The following is a 20,419-nucleotide window of genomic DNA, read 5'->3' as shown; positions in this document are numbered from 1 at the left end:
AGTCCACCACCTGACAGTTTAGATTGGTTTAAAACGGTCCGGTTACAGTTTTGTACTCTAATAACATAGAACTCGTTTGAAAATGCTTTTAAAACTACTAAAAGTGCTTTAGGAATAAAAATGTTTTTGGGTTTCAAAAACACTTGAAGTGCATTTAAGAGAAGCACTAGTTATGTGCGTTAAGTCATTTTAAAAAGCACTTACAAGCACACCCACAACAGAAGAAGAAAGCAGGTTTTGCAGTAGACAATTACATCCACACTCACCCAAATTACGTAAATCTGTTTCCACTAACTAATTCTTAAACTGTAACAACTTGACACCCTTTTACCCACATTATTTAACAGATACAGAAACCCAACTTTTCTCATTCACCCGCTCATACCTACTCGGTTTCGAAGCTGTACATCTCTAGAACCCAGCTCTCGGCAACGGAAAACCTGCATAGAGGAATACGCAAGCTCTAACATACGCGTTTACGTACACGTTCACAAATTTTTCAAGGCTGTATACGCAGAAGTATGGATGTCGCAGCACTCAGCATCCCACGAGAAGTCCATTTCCATGGCATCCGCTATCTTTCTCTTCCACTTCGACGGGTTGTTTTTCTTCAAATAACAGGACAGCAAATTTCAACAACTTTAGCATCTTGATAATAATTGGGAGTTTAGAAGAGAATCTGAAAGTTTAATGACCAGGTAAAGAATCGCATACAATTTCATCCAGGGCTTGGCTTAGAGTCATATTTCCAAACGTAGAGCTGATGAAACGTGAGAAATTTGTGGTCTCGTAGTTATGTTCGACAAATTTCCTGTTCAAAGTTATTAAAGAGTCAAGTAAAATTAGTTAGATGTGTGTTAAGTTTCTTATGTAAATAGATAGATTAGACAAGGATATAATTGTAATTAGAGCAGTGTACTGTCTATATATACACTGCTGCATACTGTAAGATTATTACATTGAATCAAAATATGAGAGATATTTAGAAACTGTGAGTCTTGGCTTTCTACATGGTACCATCGCCAAACCGCCTCACGGCCTCTCTTCGATCCTGCAATTTTCTTCTTCGATCTTCCGCTCCTCTCTGATCGTCTTCTCCGACGTGATTGTTTGCGTCTGATTCAGATTCTTGATTTCTTTTTCTTGCATCTTGATGGCGTCTCCCTCTGATTCTTCTTCTCCAATTGAGTCGGTGCCTCCTTCAAACCCTAATTCTTCTTCCCCAAATCTCAATACCTCTCAGATGTATCATTCTCTCACGATTCAGAACATTGGCAGTATGGTTCCGATCAAGCTCCGGCGATCCAATTATCTGCCGTGGCGGGCCTTGTTTGCTCCGATTCTTCGTCGCTACAAGCTTCTAGGGATTGTTGATGGCACTGAGCCCTGTCCCTCTCCCTTTCTTCCAGATCGCTCAATCAATCCACATTTTGAGCAATGGTATGAGAAAGATCAGAATCTGCTTATCTGGTTCAATTCGACGCTTTCTGAGGAAATCATTCCGTTCACCGTCGGTGTTTCCTCTGCTCGTGATCTCTGGCTCAAACTTGAGCAGCGTTTTGGTGGTGTCTCGGATGCACACATTCATCAATTGCGTTCGAAGCTTCAAAATATTCAGAAAGGCTCTCAATCCATGGCTGACTATCTTCAACAAATCAAGGAGATCTCAGATTCTCTCACTGCCGCTGGTGCCTCTGTCACCGATCGTGATCTCATTGCTGCGACTCTTGCCGGTCTCACTGATGATTTTGAATCTTTCACTGATTCTATCTTACTTCGTCTTTCTTCTACCTCGTTGGATGAATTACATGGCTTGTTGCTCACTAAGGAGTTATCCATGGAGCGTCGCAAGAAATCTTCTTCTTCTGAGCCTTTTCATGCTTTCTCTGTGCAAAGCCAAGCGCCTCTCCTTCCTACACCACCACCACACGCTCTGGTTGCTCCAAATCCTGGCGCATCACCACTTCAGAATTCTTTTCGGTATAATTCTACCAGAAGCTACACTCGTGGCTCTAACCGAGGATTTTCCCGTGGTTCTAATCGCAACTACAATCGTGGTTCCAATCGTGGTAATTTCAACTCTGGTTTCAATCGAGGATCTTATAATTCTGGATTCAATCGTCCTGCTTCTTCTTCCGGTCACAAAACTTCTTGTCAAATTTGTGGTTCTACCAGTCATGAAGCTCTTGATTGCTTCGACCGAATGAATCCAGAAATCTCAGGCAAGTTTTCTCCAGCTAAACTTGCTGCCATGTGTGCTCATTATACTGCAAAGTCCTCCAATTCTTGGCTCATCGACTCGGGTGCTACCTCTCACATTACGAATGATATATCCAATATCCAATCTCCTACTCCCTATCATGGTGAAGACAAGGTGTACATCGGAGATGGTAAAGGTCTGTCTATAGATCATATTGGCACATCTATTTTACATACTCCTGCTCACTCTTTTAAACTGCACAATGTTCTTCATGGTAAAGGTTCAAGAAGATGTCTACATGCAGCAACCTCCTGGATTCAGTGATCCCACTTATCCCCATCATGTCTGCAAGCTTCGCAAATCCTTGTATGGCTTGAAGCAAGCCCCTCGGGCCTGGTTTGAAAAATTATTTGCAGTCCTTAAGTCCTTGGGCTTCCATCAATCTCAATCTGATGCTTCTTTATTTGTGCTCCAAGACGGTGTTCCTGTTATTGTCTTGGTGTATGTTGATGACATACTTGTCACAGGTCCTAATACTGCAGCTTGTCAACGTTTCATTCAGAAACTCAGTACTGTTTTCCCTGTGAAGGATTTAGGCCCCTTGCATTATTTTTTGGGTCTTGAGGTTCAGCGATCTGCTGATGGTCTTTTCTTACATCAAAGCAAGTATATTTCTGACTTACTTCACAAGACCCGCATGGCTGGTGCTAAGCCATGTCTCACTCCTCTTGGCTCTCATAAACTTGATCACACCGGTCCATTGTTGCATGATCCCACAGAATACAGATCTATTGTCGGTGCATTGCAATACCTAACTTGGACACGACCTGATTTATCTTTTGCTGTCAATCAAGTCTGTCAATTTATGCATGCTCCCCGAGAACCCCATCTTCAAGCCGCCAAACGTATTCTCCGATTCCTTAAAGCCACTGTGAGTCATGGTTTGTGGTTCAAGAAAGGGACTGTTCATCTTACTGCCTATTCTGATGCTGATTGGGCTGGCTGCCCTTTTGATCGCCGATCTACTAGTGGCTATTGCATATTTCTGGGATCCAATCTTATTAGCTGGAGTGCTAAGAAGCAACCTACGGTTGCTCGTTCATCAACTGAAGCCGAATACAGATCGTTAGCGCACACCGCTGCTGAAATCACATGGATTTGTAAAGTGTTCAAAGATCTTGGCCTTCATCTTCCTCAAGTCCCTTCTCTCTGGTGTGACAATCTGTCTGCCATCTCTCTTGCGTCTAATCCAGTCTTTCATGCTCGAACCAAACATATTGAACTTGATTACCATTATATCCGAGAGTTGGTCCTTGCTAATCTTCTCAAAGTCCAGTATGTGTGTTCTCATGATCAGTTAGCTGATATTCATACTAAATCTCTGTCTAAATCCAGATTTCTGTATTTGCAATCCAAGCTTGCTCTTGGACCTTTCGATGCCTCCAAGTTCAGCTTGAGGGGGTGTAAAGAGTCAAGTAAAATTAGTTAGATGTGTGTTAAGTTTCTTATGTAAATAGATAGATTAGACAAGGATATAATTGTAATTAGAGCAGTGTACTGTCTATATATACACTGCTGCATACTGTAAGATTATTACATTGAATCAATATATGAGAGATATTTAGAAACTGTGAGTCTTGGCTTTCTACAGTTATAGCCAATGAGACATTTATAATTATACTTTCAAATGAAATAACAGCACAAGAAAATATAACCATCTGTACGTTTTCATTCCGAATAAGAAAACTTACCCAAACCCCTCGTCGTTGGAGTTTACTGTAATTGGAGCAGCTCCGTATTTTAAAGCTTTTAGCTACATACAATGAATAATTGGACATCAGACAAGGAAAATTATTTCTGTAAGTACATTTCCCAGGAAATTTTAAAAAGTATTAAATCAAAACTAAAAGGAGAAAAAGACAAGAACATAAACTAATACTAGGGAGACGGAAAGAGAGAACTAACTGGAACTTGAAGGCCAGGGTCATGAAAAGATTGGCATAAGATAATATCAGATCCCGCGAAAACCAAATGTGATAACGCTTCATCATTCCCATCTATGAATTGTACATTTGCATCCTGCAGCCAAAGGAGAACACAAAATATGTATAGGTGACGCGAAAAGCATGCAACAACTTTTGTTCTCACATCAAAGAAATACTGCCACCTACGACCTAACAGTTATATACATCAAAAGAATAAAAAGAATCTCATAAACACAACTATGGGTTGCATTTAGCTTGAACATATTAGGGTCTGCAGAAACTTTTGTTAAGACGGAAAAGATCAAAATACAAAAGCAATATTCTATAATGATTTGCCACAAATGTCATTAACACAACGAACACGAGGCAATGCGACCTGTACCTTCAAGGGTTCATGCAATGATCCCAACTTGTTTACACTTGATATTTTGCCAATCCCCATGACGATGTACTGTAGAAAGACACTTAACCATCACATCCACGAGAAACAATCTAGAAAAACAACTTAAATACCAGGTTCTTTAAAGAAAGTTTTCCGAAAGAAATGGCTAGTTATTTCTTCCCTTGCTACCAAGCACACTGACCATTATTTTTTTTAAATTACCCTTTGCACACCGTAAAGGCGTTCAGCAAGGCTCGGCCACTAAGCCATACATTTTTCTGATGAGAAAAGAAAAAGGGGAAGTAACTACCTGTACATCAATCCCGCTAGTTTTCGAAAATATTTCCCTCAGCTTCTCCAGATCAACATCTGATACTTTAGAGAAGATGCATCCAACCTGATAAAATATTCGTAATTTGTTGCATTTCCAGTAAAAATCAGAAAACAAGTATAAAACCTTGCATAAAAAAACGAAGATGAAAGAAAGACAAAACGAAAAGAAAGTTAAATTATTCTGAAGACAAGGCTTCCCCTGAGCAACCAGTCGCATACCATAGATTAATTTCTGAAAGACAATCAAGGCTTAACTCGTAATGTGGATTTTGTCAGATAAGTTAACACACATCTTACCAAAGAATGTTAATTCTGTCCGTGTTTTCAACTTTTCACCTACCTAACATGGTTACCTAAGAAATAACAGGTCGTAACACACCAAGTACAAGCTAATGAAAACTAGGTGTTCACAGTTCAGATAACCTCGGATGCATACGTACAAGAAAAGTAGAAGCATGCTCGGATAACCCAAGGTGCTGCTGCAATGCAGCTTTGCAGACTGTTTTCCCTTTCATATCCTTAGCATTATACTGTACAGGAAGAAAGTTGTCCGTGGATGGATCCCAGGTGGAGTTGTCAAATCCACAAGGAGCAATAATCACTTTGTTTCTGAACGAAAATGGGAACACTAGGTGAATTTTCTTTCAGTGTAAGAAACCAAAAGAATCTGCATGAATGTTTGAGTGAGCTACTTACTTGTGAATGTTCAAGGTAGGATCCAGCCCATGACTCAGACTCTGAATAACCCTGCCTTTTGAAAGTATGGATGACATAATGACAACTTTATTGGAGTAAACAACACCACCCTGCAAATTTATAGAAAATAAAACCTCCAGGGAATCCATGTCGAATATTAAAGGAAACTAGACCTTCCGATAAAGAAGGGACTTTGAAGTATGGGAAATAATATTGAATAACAAATGAAATGAGCTGGAAACCAGGACATCATAGCAATGCCGCCTTTTTATGTGTTCTCCAAACTTATATATGGAAGCTGAAATTTGAGGGAATACAACGAAAAAGCAAACATAAAAGAATGTATTGCAACCGTTCATAAATAAATATACTTTATTACCTTGGCCTCCTTCACAATTGTATCATAACCGAGCCAATTTCCGTTCAGTTGAAAGTTGAAATGATATATTGATTCTCATTTGAATATTTTAAATTTTATGCATCTACAATCTGAATTAAACAGTAAACCATTCATAAAGTCACCAGGTCAAGGCTGGAATGCATTCTTATTTCACATCATACTCAGGAAAAAGGAAACAATACTCAAATCCTAACCCATCATTGTCAAAATTGGCAAAATTGGCGTGAAGTTTCTCAGACATAAGATAAAATAGTGACTTTAACGTCAGAAGACTATAACATGCAGTCATTGAAAAATATCTATCCAACTGTGTATACTATGCTTTAGTTACATGACATAAGATATATAAAGGACGGTGAATTCCTGTATTACCTTGAAAAAAATTATCAAGAGAAAAGAGACAGAATAGCTATGGAATATACCTTCAAGATATTAACGAGATGTGCCTTGGTATTATCTTGTAAACGATCAGGACGGTGAAGTCTAGCAGGATCGAGTCCGCATAACTCTAGTTTCTCTGGATGCTCAAGACACTAAAGTATCGAAACACAGAGCATTATAAATTGGATCCATGTGAGTATGTAAAGTTAAAAAGAAAAATATACAGCTACTTGCCTGTGAGTTGAGGTCATGGCATGTCAATAGAATTCTTGTACCTTCAAGTCCCTGTACAGATGAGGAAAAACTATTATACGGTGGCACGAATTCCATTCCAAAAATAAATAAATGTTTTTCTCTAACCTGCAACCACAAGTTGGGAAGGAGCAAGAAAAATACAACAAGATACATTAGAAAAATTGACTCTCATGTGACGGAAAACTAAAGCAGCCCGTGACATCAGTACTGTGATGGACATTAAAAGGTACTTAGATTGGCTTCCATGTTGACCACATAAAGTTTTCTGCCTTTCCACATCCTTTACAAATCGTTTTAAGCAAGGTGCGAGTTGTATGATGCGGGACAGACATGTTACCTCGTAAGCAAGCTGTTAGCATCATACCATCTTCCACACTACATATTTTCCATAATTCACACTCAAGACATTGCCCTCAAATTATATCCATAGGAAAAAGAGCTTCCTTATTTGGTCCTTATTAAGTAGCTAATTAAGTTATAGCATCTCAACCAGGAATCAAATTTTAAGTATGTATGGCTAAGTACACGATGGGCTGCGCACACTTAGCTACTTATTAGATAACGCGGTACACATACATCATAAATTTGTGTAAATATATATTAAATACGCCTTCCAAGTTGCGTTGCATTAAGTTTCATTTAATGAATTAGCCGCAAATTTATTCTTTGAAAATGAATATTAAAAGAAAGGTTCTTGCTCGGGAGCAAAGAGAAGGATGCGGTAGTACTTATTTAATGGTATTCAATATAGAGCAAAGAAAATACAGTTTGAAGCTGTACCTGTTTAACAGTAATATCCCAGAAAAGTGGCCCAATAATAGCAGTCTCCCAGTTGTGGATATGTATCACATCAGGACGCTTTCCAGATTTTACAATATAATCCAATGAAGCACGGGAAAAATAGGTAAACCTGAATGCATCAAATACATGAACCACCATAGAAGAAATTGTTCATGGCAGAGCTAGATACCATATTAGATATAATCCTAAATATGGAGATACGGCACCACAAAAGTTAGGCCTTTTCTTGTATAGAGAGAGTAAGATACCCATGAGTATCTGAATTCATTGATGGTTTTAAAAGCCCAAAGTGCTCAATATAATTTTATTTCTATGAGAGCACACTAGTTCAAAGTAACCCACTTTCAGTTCATATTACTTTAAGTTTAAGAAAGGGCCAATCTTATGAATCTATGTTTTAGTAAGGTTTCCTCCTCTAAGAACCTCATCAAAATACAACCCAAAGATAAATGGTCAAGAATATGAGTGAAAATTATACTGACCTTTCAAAGTCATCTGAGTAGCCATATAGCCTCTCACGATTGAAAAAGGATGAGTAGTATACTGGTTGAATTAAAGTAACTCCAATGCCATAGACAATGCTGCATAACAAGTAGATAAAGCTAGATAAATAAGATTTTCAAACATAACACGATAACAACACAGATGCTTTTCTAATAAAAGAGCTAGTTAGAAGTTAGTTGGTACTTTGGATCTAGAACACAGATGCGCACATGCACGCACGCACCCAAACAGGCAGACAGACTCACAGACACATGAAAGACCTCACCACCACACATTCCAAGTCAATCAATGTACTAATCGGGTTTCTTAATTTTCCCCTTTTAGTCTTATGATCCTCAGCAAGAGAGGGCCCATTTAAAAAATAAAAAACATAGCCATGATAGGCTCGTGATCATAATACCATGGCCAGTTAATGGGCAATACCCATGAGCTGGTCAAGTCTGACGTCATATGTTAGAACTCAAGTTCTCACCCAAACGGGTTAGCCAAATGTTGTCAGCGGTGTACCTTGAACCCAGATATATTCGACTATTACCAAACTGAATTTTCTAAAGCAAACATAAATATGGTGTACAAAGAAACAACTCAAGCTTACCCAGTCCAGATTTTGTTCCCATGCAACTGACCATTGTAATATGAATAACATTCTGCCTCAATTTCTTTTAGGCCTTGAACTTCGTTTAAGTCCAAGCTTGAAAACCTAATCACAAGGTACAGTCATGAACAAAATCATTAGTAATTGTCTAGTTTTCTAGCAAAATTTATTAAAAGGTTTATAGGAACTCATGTACAAAATAAAGTCCATCCTTGTCATTGAATGCACTTTTTCTACCCAAAAACACTCTATAAACCATCATTTTAAGAAACCGTTAGATCTTTCTTTCCCAAAATTATATTTTCGGAAACAACAATTTGAACAAAGAATAAGAGAATATTTACATTTTCCATATTCTGCAATCCTACAGGCTTTCTATCTTCATGACCGTGCATTCTAATGAAATAAGCGGCAAGTCTAGAGTACTTCAGATCCCATGAGAAAAGAATAGACCTAAGTGAACATACATGGTGTAACTATCTCTTCCATCAGCATTACTACATCAGACTCGGCTTCCTCTATCTCCCTTGGCCATTAGGAATGTGGCAGGCAACTGAATTAAGCAAGAGCTACCTAGTAGATTTCTTGGACTACACGAGGATATGTCAATACCATACTACTGCCACATAGTACCTACAACAGGTTTCACTAAACCAATATTATTGTCACAGTTTCATATTTTCTTCTAGTTATCAACTTATGATCATCCACCCATACTCATAAGAGCAATTTTTGTCTGAAAGTTCTCTATCAAAGAAAACAATATTTAGGTCTTCCATAGTTAAGCACTCTGAGTAAAAAACAAAAAGTACAAAGGAGGTCCCATAATTACTTTGGAAGTATCACCTCCACCAAATTTCCCTTCCTTTGTAGTGCACAGGACAAGCATGTCACATATGAAGCCAAGGATCCGACAGAGACCAGGGGTGCCATTTCCGTGCATACATGGATAATGTGAAAGCCATTCCTGAAAGTTTCAAAATAAAACATAAATCACTTTTTGAAAGAGAAAGAAGCGACAAAAAGAATGAGAGTAAATTGCCGATCTCTCCCCTGAACTTTCACCTAACTTTTGATTTACCCCCTAAACTTTGAAATTGGAAAATCAAGGACTTAAACTAATTTTTTTGGCCGATTCCCCACCCCCCCCTACCGTTAGTTTTCCATAGATTCCAGCCAAATAAATGTTAACTCTTATCACGTGCACACCACGTGACTTTCCTTTGAGAACAAAAACGTCACTTCGCTAGACCTTCAAACGCAAAAGCTATAGAATCACACAGATTTGCACAGGTCAAGAAATCTAGGGTTTTCAATTATTTTAAATAATGAAGCGACCGAACTACCTCACATGTTGTGCATATGTTTTCATTTAACAGAAATTTGGATGGAATGAATGAAACTAACAGCAGGGGGAAATCGACCAAAAAAATTAGTTTCAGTCCTTAATTTTCCAATTAAAAAGTTTGGGGGAGGGGGGGGAATCGAAAGATAAGTGAAATTTCAGGGGGGGAAATCAGCAGATTACTCAAAGAATGAAGAAAAAAGCATAATAATAAGTTGCATAGGTAGTAAAATTCCTCATTTTAGAAGAGATACATAACTGAGCATTGTCCAATTAATGCAGAATCCATGAAGTTTTAAATGCACAAAGCCAAACATTGCATGATTTAAGAAGTTCATACTTTACACAATAACATAGTTTGGTATATTGTCTTCCAAGTGTTCAAAATGTAAAGCTTTGTTTGTCAAATATGCAAACCACTACCTTTTGATTCTCTCAGAGAAGTGACGGAGTTCAGCTAGAATCTCAGTGTCTCCTTTCTGCAGGTTGTCATTAAATACTTCAGGTAAGCTAAATTTGTTATCCATAACCAGCCTTCTCAAATCGGATGCCTCCACGGTGGTAACCATTCCATTGAGGACCGTTGAATCTATCCAAAAGAGTAGCTCCCAACAGCTTACCCTATCTGGTTTACAGTACATCAACAGAAAGACATTATTAAACTAACCCTCATGAACTCTAAATACTTCTTTCACTTTCGAAGAATATGATCACCAACAATTGTACAAAACAAGTAAAACAACAAAGATTTCATCACATAATGGTATATAAGCCTAAATTACACCTTTAGTTCCCATAGTTTAGGCTCAATTCCACTGTACTTTTTATAATTCCAATTTCAATAAGTTCATTTGTATAGATTAGTTCCCCAACATTTTCAACGTGCTCCAAATTTACATTTCTGTCACGCTGTTTGACGAAAACTTTCAAATTATAACCAAAGCATGTTTATCATGACCCGACTTCACATTGTTAAAAACACCACACCAAATTCTAGGGATGATTAGGGTACCTTGAGGCCTTGCAATGGCAGCCTGCTTTTCCAGCTCCAGTTGCTCAATCCTATCCACCAACAGCTCTTTCTCTCTGTTGATTTTGTTGAGTTCTTCTACCGCCTTAACACGTTGCTGGTTTAACTGCAGAATATCTGAATTTTCATTCCAAAATTGCAATGGAATTAAAACAAGTTAAAAATAAATAAACAGAAAGAAAAAAGAAAAAAAAAAGCACAAATAACATGAATTGCAATTGAGGAGTTTGGTTTTGGCTTACTCTTCTGAGCTTCTCTGAAGAGTTTCCAAATGTCTTCGGCCCGAGAGACGGACTCCGCATTTTCATCGCCCTTAAACCTGAAATTAATGGAGATTGGAGTGATTAGATCAAAGTAAAGCAGAAAATTGAGGTTTTAGAAAATAATGATAACAATTAAGTGACTGACTGACTTCATTTCTGAGGAGGAGGAGGAGGCATTGACGGCGGAGCAGCAAACTAGTGGAGTTGGAGTTTTCTGATGCGGTGGTTGCCACTGCCACGGGCGGAGGATCGAGCTGCTCATCAGCGCCTTCATTTTTCAAACCAAACTGTGTGAGTAATGAAGGAGGAGGAGTTGATAAAAGTCGTGATTTCTCTTTTTCTGTAATTTATTAATTTTGACTTAATTAGCGTTGAAATCACAAGACCTTTTAATTAAAAGAAAACTAATCAAAATTCTAAAAAAACTTTCATTTTAATGAAAATTAATTTTTAAATGTATGATGAATAATACCAGTTAAAGGTAAAAATGTGGTTTTAAGTTAAAAATAAATAGGACCGAAAGTATTTTGTTAAAACTCTCATTAAAATATTACTTACATGTTTCTGCCGCAACCCAACCGTCGAACTTTACTGGCTATTCTTTCATTTTTGTTTTTTATAACAGGTTAGATAGTCGTTGAGGTGATTTTCTTTCGGATTGGATCGGCAACAAATATTTCAATACTAATTTGGAAAAGTTTTGGACTCAAATATTAGTTTTAATTTTAGGTTATCAGAATTTATCAGAAATATCGAAACATAATTTAGATTTCCTATAGTTTGCAAGACTTTGATCAATTCATACACGATATGCAACTCATGCTCATGTGGAGACAACTTCATGCACCTAAACTCAAAATTAATTTTGGTGGTTTGGTGGTGGGTTCTAAGATTGCTGATGGGTTCGTCATTAGAGATGCTAATGGTTCACCTGTTGTGTTTGGCTCCTGCAATCCTGGAGAAACTACAATTTATGTTGCTAAAGCTCTTACTCTTTGTGATGCTTTGAGATTTGCAATAGTCAAAGGTTTCAAGGAGGTGTGTTGAAGGAGATTCCAAACTTATCCTTGATGTCATTTTGAACAAGTGTAGTACACCTTCGTGATTGAGGACAATCATTGATGACATTACATCTCTTGCCAGTTTCTTTCTTTTATCTCTTGGTCGCATGTCTTTGTGAGGCGAATTTCTTGCTGATGTCATTACTAGTGTTGACCACTCAATGCAGGACACTTATATTTGGGATAGTCATTTCCCATTACTACTACAAATGCATTTTTGTTTGATTGTACTGGGAGCAGTTCTACTAGAGGTTTTTCTCTTTAATTAAATTTCTTTTTCATAAAAACAAGGAAATTTAATGAAAAGAGTTTTGTATGACAAGCGATCCCTAATTTTACGAGTTTATTAATTTTAAAAGAGTGAATTGATGAAAATGCCCCTAGAGAAGGTTATTGACTTTCGTTGACCGTTATTTCGTGATGTGTATGAGCTATTATTTTACCGGATTCTTGAAGTATTCGACGATACAAACGCATTGACGCAAGTGGAATCGAAATCGGAGTTACAGTTAAAATTTTAAGGAACTAGATCGTAAAGGGCGTTTTAGATATTTTATGGCCTTGGGCTATGTACCACGTGGGGCCCACATCCCATACTCTTCCCTTACTCCCGTGTCTTTCAATTCCACTTATCCTTATTTTTCGCTCCTTCAGGTTTTAGTGGTAGTGTTCATGTTGACGAGGATTTCAGGCAAACGCTGTTATTGGAGACTACTTTCGATGGTATAGTTCTTATTCTAATTTTACTGTAGTTTACTTATGCTTTGACATCACGTGTGAAATGAGTTCATTCTCGCTCGGTAGCGCATTCTTATATTTAGGCACTGTTAGGTTTAAATTTACTCGCATTTTTCACATCACTACACTTTACGGCTTCGTCATCCTTCTGATGTCGGCCAACACAGCTCGATTCGGAGTTCAAGTGGACATTTCGGGTCGGGATGTGTCACTTCAAAACTTTGCATTTAACCAAAAATCATCTAATAACTTTATTTAATGATAAGAACAAAAAAACAAAAACATAAAATATAAACATGTGTGCCCAACTCGCGTCCCCCCAACCCCATCCCCCTCCAATATAGTTAAATAAGAAAAAGTACTTGAAAATACACATACATATTATATTATGTATGAATTAGCTAACTATAGCAACGATGACACCCATTTATGGGCCTTTGACAAAGCAAGATAACACAAACACACGTCTGGTACTATAATCTTGTAAGGTGTATTTTCATGTATATAATAAATAATATATATAAGAGTGATATATGTAGATTTCACTCGTACCTACTCAAAAGAAATAATATACATATATACAAAGTATAATACTGTTAAGTTTCATAAAAAATGTAGTATCGTTAAGTTTCATAAACAATGTAGTATCGTTAAGTTTTATAAATAGTGTAGTAAGTTTCATAAACAATGTAATAAGTTTCATAAACAATGCAGTAAGTTTCATAAACAGTATAATAAGTTTCATAAACAGTGTAGTACCGTTAAGTTTCATAAACAGTGTAGTAAATTTTATAAACAATATGTGTGAGGATGTGCGGGTCCCATGAGTCATTTTTCAAAAAAAAAAATTAAAATTATGTCTTTTTATATTAAAATTTAAGTTTTTTTGTCATTTTTATTAAAACTTAAGTCTTTTTCATTAAATAAAGTTGTAGTATGGTTTTTTGTTAGAATAAACTTAGACCAAACTTTTTTCATAAAAGTTTCCTAAAAAAAAGTTTTGAAAAACAATTTAATATATTTTTCTATTTTTTGTGATCTTTGTATGTCATTACATGTGGATGATATATATATATATATATATATATATACACACGATAATGTTTGCGAAGTTTGCATTTCATTTTCCTTTCCAAATCGATACTTAATTTTTTGAATATTTGTATGAAAATACCAAATTTTTACGAAAATATCAACAATTTCGTGGATATTTTAAACACTGATAGTAACAGACACAGCAAAAATGAATCAACAGCCAAGATTAAAGTAAGATACAAGATTTTTTTCGATAGAAAAAGGTAAGATGCACGATACTTTTGATAAAAAGTAGTGCTTTCAATGACTTTCTAGTTAAACTCTTGAACCAAAAGCCACAAGTGAAACTCAACTTTTTAAAACTGAAGCTTCACTTTAGCTCGAGATAAGATTCCCAAGCGGAGGCAAGTCATTCACAAGAAACAGATGGATTCTGACCCTTAATTTCATAAACCACTAAGCGGTACGTACCATGGAAGAAAAGTTGCCAAAATATGTCCGAAAATACTTCCCGACGCACCTTGAGTGTCATTTTGTTTATTAGCAGGCGGAGGGGAGTTTTGCAAAACTAAAGTCCAGCACCCAAAAAACTACATTCTACATTATTTGACACTAGAAATACATTTGAATTTGCAACAAAAAAAATCTCCTACAGCTTCAGGATAAATTAGTTCCAAAACATCAACTCCGCTTTACCACGAGCAAAATACAATGGCAGTCAGACTTAATTTGACCAAAGAAATTTTTTTTGTCAAGTGAGGCGAAAAAAATTCCCCTTCCTTCACTTCCCTTCCCGGTGGCTGGTCACTCTAATGACCGAGCTTACGCTTGCGATTTTGTTTAGCCATCCGTTCCCTCCTTTCTTCTTCTTCTATCAACCTAGCCTGCTCTTCGTCCTCCCTTCTTGCGATTAGCGCACTGCAACATCACAACAAATATATAATCTCAGAAAGGCTCATACACCACAATGTACATTATATATCTGATACAAGTACAGATAATCACACATAATCATGATACTTTACTGAAAGTGAAACGCCATGCTTACCTCCGTCTCTCCTCCTTCATAATATCCTCATAGTTCGCCTCCATATCACTATCGTCGTCATCACTAGCGTATCTTTCTGGTTGACTGCAAGCATTTCGGAACGATAATTAGAACAATATTATACAGTTCCTAACTTCCTTAACCACCAAAGTTTCAAACCAAGATGAAAATTCTTGTAATGGGCATCTCCCAATACGCTCGGCTACAAAGTCATTCCATAATTTCCAATTTGTTAAGATCAGGCATGTCACCAAGTTAAAAGACCTTCAGGCTTCAATTGTATATAAACAAAATGTATTCAAAGTAGCAGAATGAAATATAAACAAACATATTTGGCGGACATTTAACTTTTACATCGTTAACCATGAATTGACCAAAAAGAGCTAAACTGCATCCAGTAGCCTAATGTCATTTCAGCAAAGCTGAATTTTGAAATCAACCTCAGGCTTTACAACCATTTAAAAATTAAGAACAGAAGAATAAAAATAATGAAAACGCTACTCACCGAAACATTTTTCTGATCTCACTTCTAAAATCCAGACCCGGTTCATCATCATCAGGGTGCCGTCTCATAGGCTTCTTTTTGGGAGGACGCACTTGAGACACAGGATGTGACGAGATTTGCCTTTGCATTTGTGGCTTGTTTACGTGCCAAATTCCATGAAAAGGAAACAGATATTATGCACTTATAAAAAAACTACAGAAGCAAGTCTCTGGAATATTTACCATTCAAAGGAAAGAAAATATGTAGCAGATGGTGGGATTCATACCTGAGGTCTTGACAATCCTGATGACTGTTTCGGTAACACTTTGGGCTTATTAGGTTCTCGTACTTCTTTTTTTTGTTGCAACTGCTGCCTTGGAATAGATGACTGCAACTTTGAAAGAGGTGGTCTGGGCACACCAGACATGGGATTCTTTAGACCTGGTGTAGAAGCTTTCCTCTCAATGGCTGAAGCAGGTGTCTTAGACGGCAATCTTTTTGTCTCTTGAGGCCGGCCAGGCCCATTTCCACCGTTGCTACCAAGCTGTCTTCTAGAGTCCATTGATGTTGCATCGGGTCTTCTACTGGCAGAACTCAACTTATTGGGCCCCACTTTAGAATGCATCTGTCCATCCACAGATACCAGTTTCCTTTCATCACGACGGCCAGGTACATCTCTACCATTATTTGCTGAAGGTACATGTCTGCCATTATTTGCTGAAGGTACATGTCTGCCATTATTTGCTGAAGGTACAGGTCTGCCATTATTTGCTGAAGGTATATGTCTACCATTATTTGCTGAAAGTACATGTCTGCCATTATTTGCAGAAGGTACATGTCTGCCATTATTTGATGAAGGTACAGGTCTGCCATTATTTGATGAAGGTATATGTCTGCCATTATTTGTCACCATTTGACTAGACCGCACCTCTTTAACATCAGCAAAAAACCCGTATAAGTTCCTCAATGAAAATAGAATGTTCAATGACCCATAAATAAAGAGCCAGATAAGAGGTAGTAGATCACAACACACCAGAATTTGGAACAGAGACATTTTGAGGTGGTCGATCCTTTGTAGGAGCTGGGGGCTCTGTATCGTCAGAAAGTAGAAAAGAGTAATCTCTTGTATCCTTAATCTTTTGTACTTTCCTCTTAACATGCACCTTCCAGAAATTCCATTAGCACATAATAAGGCAACTAGAAGACTAATTCAGAGGTAAAACACCAACAAAAACAATTTCTCCAAGCACCTCATTAATGACTTTGGGTTTCTGATCATTTGATACAGATTTCAATCCAGCAGAGGTTGATCCAGAGCTCTTCTTGTTCTGCAGAGGCAAGTGCCATCATCAAACTAATGCACTATAACTTATAGACATGTTTTTGTGTTAAAATAAAAAACACAAGTTGCAACAAAATATTTTTCTGCAACAAGATTTTAGGCAAGTAAAAAATCTTACCAAGCATATCATTGTAAACATTAGCATGCTCATAAAATGAAGACAGTTCCAAGAAAATATTTTTAATAGGTAATGCCGGGGTTAAAAACTAAACAAAATAAGCAGCAAGACACAAATCAGGCATGCCAAGTAAGTCATAAAGTTTCAAGATATAAACCTATACGGGTAAATCTAGAAACAGGTTCTCTGACGCTCACCAAGAATCGAGTGAGATTAGAACCAATAAAAGAGGTGGAAAGCAAAAGCAACTCCAAAATGGTTCTAGCAACAATAAGATTGTAAATTACACCACATGAAAAGAAGAATCTCAAATAATATGCGTGTCAAATCAATTTCTTTGAACAAACTAAAGTTCCCACAAATTTCCACAAATAACAAGATACAACATAACACAGAAATTACAGGGCCAAAACTATCCCATAATCATTTTGGGATCAGGACGGCATAAGTGGGCTCATTATATGTGTAAAGTGTAGACCAATTGTTTATGACAGGTACAGAAAAAAAAGTCAATGTGAGCAAGTAATGTTATGAATTTATGAGCTATATCAAAACGAGGGAGTAATAATACATACATGATGGACAGAGTTGGTAGCACTGGATGTTAGGTGCTTGGTTTCTAACAACGATTTGCTTTCTTGAATCACTCTCTCAGCAATAACTGGTTGAGATGGGCCAAAGAAAGATCCAAAACTGCAGAAAAAGTAGGGAAACAATTTAAAATCAATTTCAAAACTTCTATTTTACCAATTACCACTATATTGTCCACAGAAAAATTATGAAACAAATCATCTGTCTGACAACCTCATCACAAAAGAAGAAAACAAGGAACTGCAAATAAAGTTGCACATGACAACTCTTCAGAATGTATTCTCATTTCTCTATATTACTTTCAGAAGGTGATATCCCTGGGAAAAAAAACATTAGCCTGTCCTAGAAATTGCAACTATAAAATCTATATCGTTACAGGCTCTGGTAGAATGCAAGCTAATCAATACATTACAGAACTATTTTAGTTGCATCACTTACTGCTTCCCTAAAACTTCAGATAACAAGGCCAGACATTGTTCATCAAATAATCATCGCTTACTTACAATAAGGAAGCATTGAACCTAGTATTAGAAACAAACAGAACCGCCTGCCTTGTCTTACTAAGAAAACATGGATTTTCCACGAAGGAAAAACCGCGGTTATATAGTAGTTACTCACTTGTCATTGGGGACCTTCTTCTTTTTATTACTGGAGTTGGCCAAAGAAGAACCACTTTTCTTCTTTCGTAATTGTTCTTTCAAGCGTTGTCTCAACTCAAGGTATGCCAATGCTTCCTTGGTAGGCTTTGGATCTTCCTCTTCCTCTTCATACTCTTCACCATCCTCATCGTCCTCATAATCCTCATATTCGTCGCCTGACTGACCATAATCCTATCCCAAAAAGTTGTCAAACTAATTTTCTCCAAAAAATAATAGAGTATCAATATCGAAAATTTACATATAATAAAAAACAGATAGACGAAGATCCAAAATTTGCTTACATCTCTATCATATCCCCGCATTTCCCTCTCGAATTGAACAATTACAAATGCAAAGTACCTGAAAAATCACAAAAGAAAACCCTAATTTTTATTATGCTGAACTGAAACAACTGTTCAAAATCGGCAATTTTCGTCAAATCAAACAATTATAACCAAAACCCATATAGGCTCTGTTCGATTCCATGGATTTGGCATTGCATTTGTGCCCTAATTTTGAAATTGGCCAACCCAATGCCGAATCCGCAGTCCGGATGCATAAATTTCATTCCGAAACTATGAAATTCCAATCCCAAATCTCCTTAAACTGAAAATCAGAACGAAACTACTCACCTGAAATTCCTTTCGACCACAACGCCGATCGAAAATCTTGAGGCCTCTGAAATCGCGGATAATCTGTACGGAGCCGCTGAAAGTGCGATTCCGATTCCTCTGCCTTCAAGCCCTAGGTATCGAAAACCAAGTTCGATTGAAGACAAATGGATACGATGCGATCAGAATTCTCGAAGAGAGAATCTGCAAGCCCTAATTTGTACAGCTTTTGGGGTTCGACCGGTTACTCTGAAACGGAGAGTCGAATTTTCGGAATAAAATTTAAATACATTCTATCAAGTAAATATTGGTGAACGATTCACATTGCGCCACGTCGTGACGTCAGTCGTTCTTTCTGTTTGCCTGTCGCTTCCCCGGACCGTTTGGCGAAAATTTCAGAATTTCATTTTTGTCCTTGTCCCTAATTCTTTTCTCCGTGTTGTATTCAAGGTTTCAAATACACTAAAAGAGCAACTCCACCTTGGCGGTTGCTTGGAGGACAGACGAAGGGAAAGGGCCCAAGTGCCGGTGGATAGACCTAGAGGTGGGTTCAAAAAACCGAAACTCGAAAAAAATCGAAAACCAAATCGAATCGAAACCGAAAAAACCGAACCGAATGAAAAAACCGAACCAATTGAAAAAACCGAACCGAACCGAACTCTTTTGGTTTGGTTCGGTTTTGGTGGTCTAGAAACTGAACCGAACCGAAATATTTAAATTAATATTTTTTTAATTTTATTTATTTAATTATTTGATTTTATTATATTAGAATATGATACTTCGGACTGCAGCTTTGGTAGGACTTGTTTGCTTTCCAATCCAAATTGTCTTCTCAGGTTCTCCATCTACAACAAAAATTAGAACTTATACCATTACATGCGATATTTCTAGTTTATATCATTAAGTGCAACACATATATAAGAACACATATCTCAACTGCACTGTAGTTGATTAGGGAAAGCAAACAGCGTATAAAAGTCTCATGAGTTTATTAAACACTACGAGATCAAAAACAAAATTCAAACTTTCTCACCTATGGCTGAGTATAGTAGCTTCTGTGGCCTAACAATTTTGAAAAGTATATCAATATATTCAAAAATATTGATGAACACCTCTTCAAAATTTGATGGTGGTAGAAGCTGAACACAGAATGTAGAAATTATATTATGTAACCACATATATGGATAAAAAAAATTCGGACCATAAAGATAAAGAAAATATCAAAAATTGTTACCTAGACAATAATCACAATAAATAGTATATTATAGAATGTTTATTTTATTGCTAGTGAAGAATACATGTATATATATAGAGAGAGAGGGAGAGAGAGATTGAGAGAAAGAGAGGAATGAATAAGGTCGTACTTCATCATCATCGTCTAAAAAGAAATCTATTCACAGTTAAACTTTAAACCCAAAATATTTAAAAAAAAAAAAACCTTTATGTTATAATTCTAGTTTAACTTTAAATGTTTATTTTCATTAGCTTTAAGTCTAGTCGGAATATTTATGTTATGATTGTGTTGGATATGTTAAAATTTAAGATTTCAAATTTTTTCATTTTTTGAAAAAAAACCGAAACCA

At 36.8% G+C, this 20,419-nt stretch overlaps 2 protein-coding genes across 4 annotated transcripts; both read right to left on the bottom strand.

The window, feature by feature from the left end:
* Nucleotides 1-107: 107 nt before the first annotated feature.
* LOC126626245 (probable starch synthase 4, chloroplastic/amyloplastic) lies at nt 108-11,487 on the bottom strand. The gene is made up of 18 exons (XM_050295501.1): nt 11,320-11,487; nt 11,150-11,226; nt 10,890-11,024; nt 10,301-10,502; nt 9,365-9,499; nt 8,533-8,637; nt 7,916-8,014; nt 7,413-7,542; nt 6,612-6,662; nt 6,419-6,529; nt 5,597-5,706; nt 5,341-5,509; nt 4,878-4,964; nt 4,568-4,636; nt 4,166-4,279; nt 3,952-4,013; nt 715-811; nt 108-608 (listed from the first exon to the last, which is right to left on the bottom strand). The coding sequence occupies exons 1-18, from the start codon at nt 11,442-11,444 to the stop codon at nt 489-491; spliced, it is 1,998 nt and encodes a 665-aa protein (XP_050151458.1). The 5' UTR covers nt 11,445-11,487; the 3' UTR covers nt 108-488.
* A 3,001-nt stretch (nt 11,488-14,488) lies between these two features.
* Nucleotides 14,489-19,230, bottom strand: LOC126626282 (protein spt2-like). Of its 3 annotated transcripts, XM_050295565.1 has the most exons (11): nt 18,858-19,230; nt 18,528-18,585; nt 18,206-18,417; nt 17,572-17,689; nt 16,787-16,864; nt 16,570-16,699; nt 16,314-16,466; nt 15,823-16,259; nt 15,558-15,691; nt 15,053-15,136; nt 14,489-14,922 (listed from the first exon to the last, which is right to left on the bottom strand). In XM_050295565.1, the coding sequence occupies exons 2-11, from the start codon at nt 18,546-18,548 to the stop codon at nt 14,814-14,816; spliced, it is 1,476 nt and encodes a 491-aa protein (XP_050151522.1). In that variant the 5' UTR covers nt 18,549-18,585; nt 18,858-19,230; the 3' UTR covers nt 14,489-14,813. The 3 variants fall into 3 exon arrangements, with proteins under 3 accessions (XP_050151522.1, XP_050151504.1, XP_050151514.1); XM_050295547.1 differs by having other exon boundaries at nt 15,823-16,466; nt 18,858-19,229; XM_050295557.1 differs by having other exon boundaries at nt 15,823-16,466; nt 16,570-16,687; nt 18,858-19,229.
* Nucleotides 19,231-20,419: the final 1,189 nt, after the last annotated feature.

This window comes from Malus sylvestris, chromosome 1, assembly GCF_916048215.2.
Source record: "Malus sylvestris chromosome 1, drMalSylv7.2, whole genome shotgun sequence".
Classification (NCBI taxonomy): domain Eukaryota; kingdom Viridiplantae; phylum Streptophyta; class Magnoliopsida; order Rosales; family Rosaceae; genus Malus; species Malus sylvestris.
Note: the sequence above shows the minus strand (reverse complement) of the source record. Positions and strands in the feature narration are given on the sequence as shown.

Excerpts from the sequence above, each read along its gene's own strand:
- LOC126626245 (XM_050295501.1), bottom strand. The coding sequence starts at position 11,444 with ATGAAGGCGCTGATGAGCAGCTCGATCCTCCGCCCGTGGCAGTGGCAA. Across the intron at positions 8,015-8,532 it reads GGGAACAAAATCTGGACTGG|CATTGTCTATGGCATTGGAG; the intron begins GTAAGCTTGAGT and ends CTTGTTATGCAG. Across the intron at positions 812-3,951 it reads TCCAACGACGAGGGGTTTGG|GAAATTTGTCGAACATAACT; the intron begins GTAAGTTTTCTT and ends AACTTTGAACAG.
- LOC126626282 (XM_050295547.1), bottom strand. The coding sequence starts at position 18,548 with ATGCGGGGATATGATAGAGAT. Across the intron at positions 17,690-18,205 it reads AAGAAGGTCCCCAATGACAA|TTTTGGATCTTTCTTTGGCC; the intron begins GTGAGTAACTAC and ends CTTTTTCTGCAG. Across the intron at positions 16,865-17,571 it reads CTACCAACTCTGTCCATCAT|AACAAGAAGAGCTCTGGATC; the intron begins GTATGTATTATT and ends TTGCCTCTGCAG.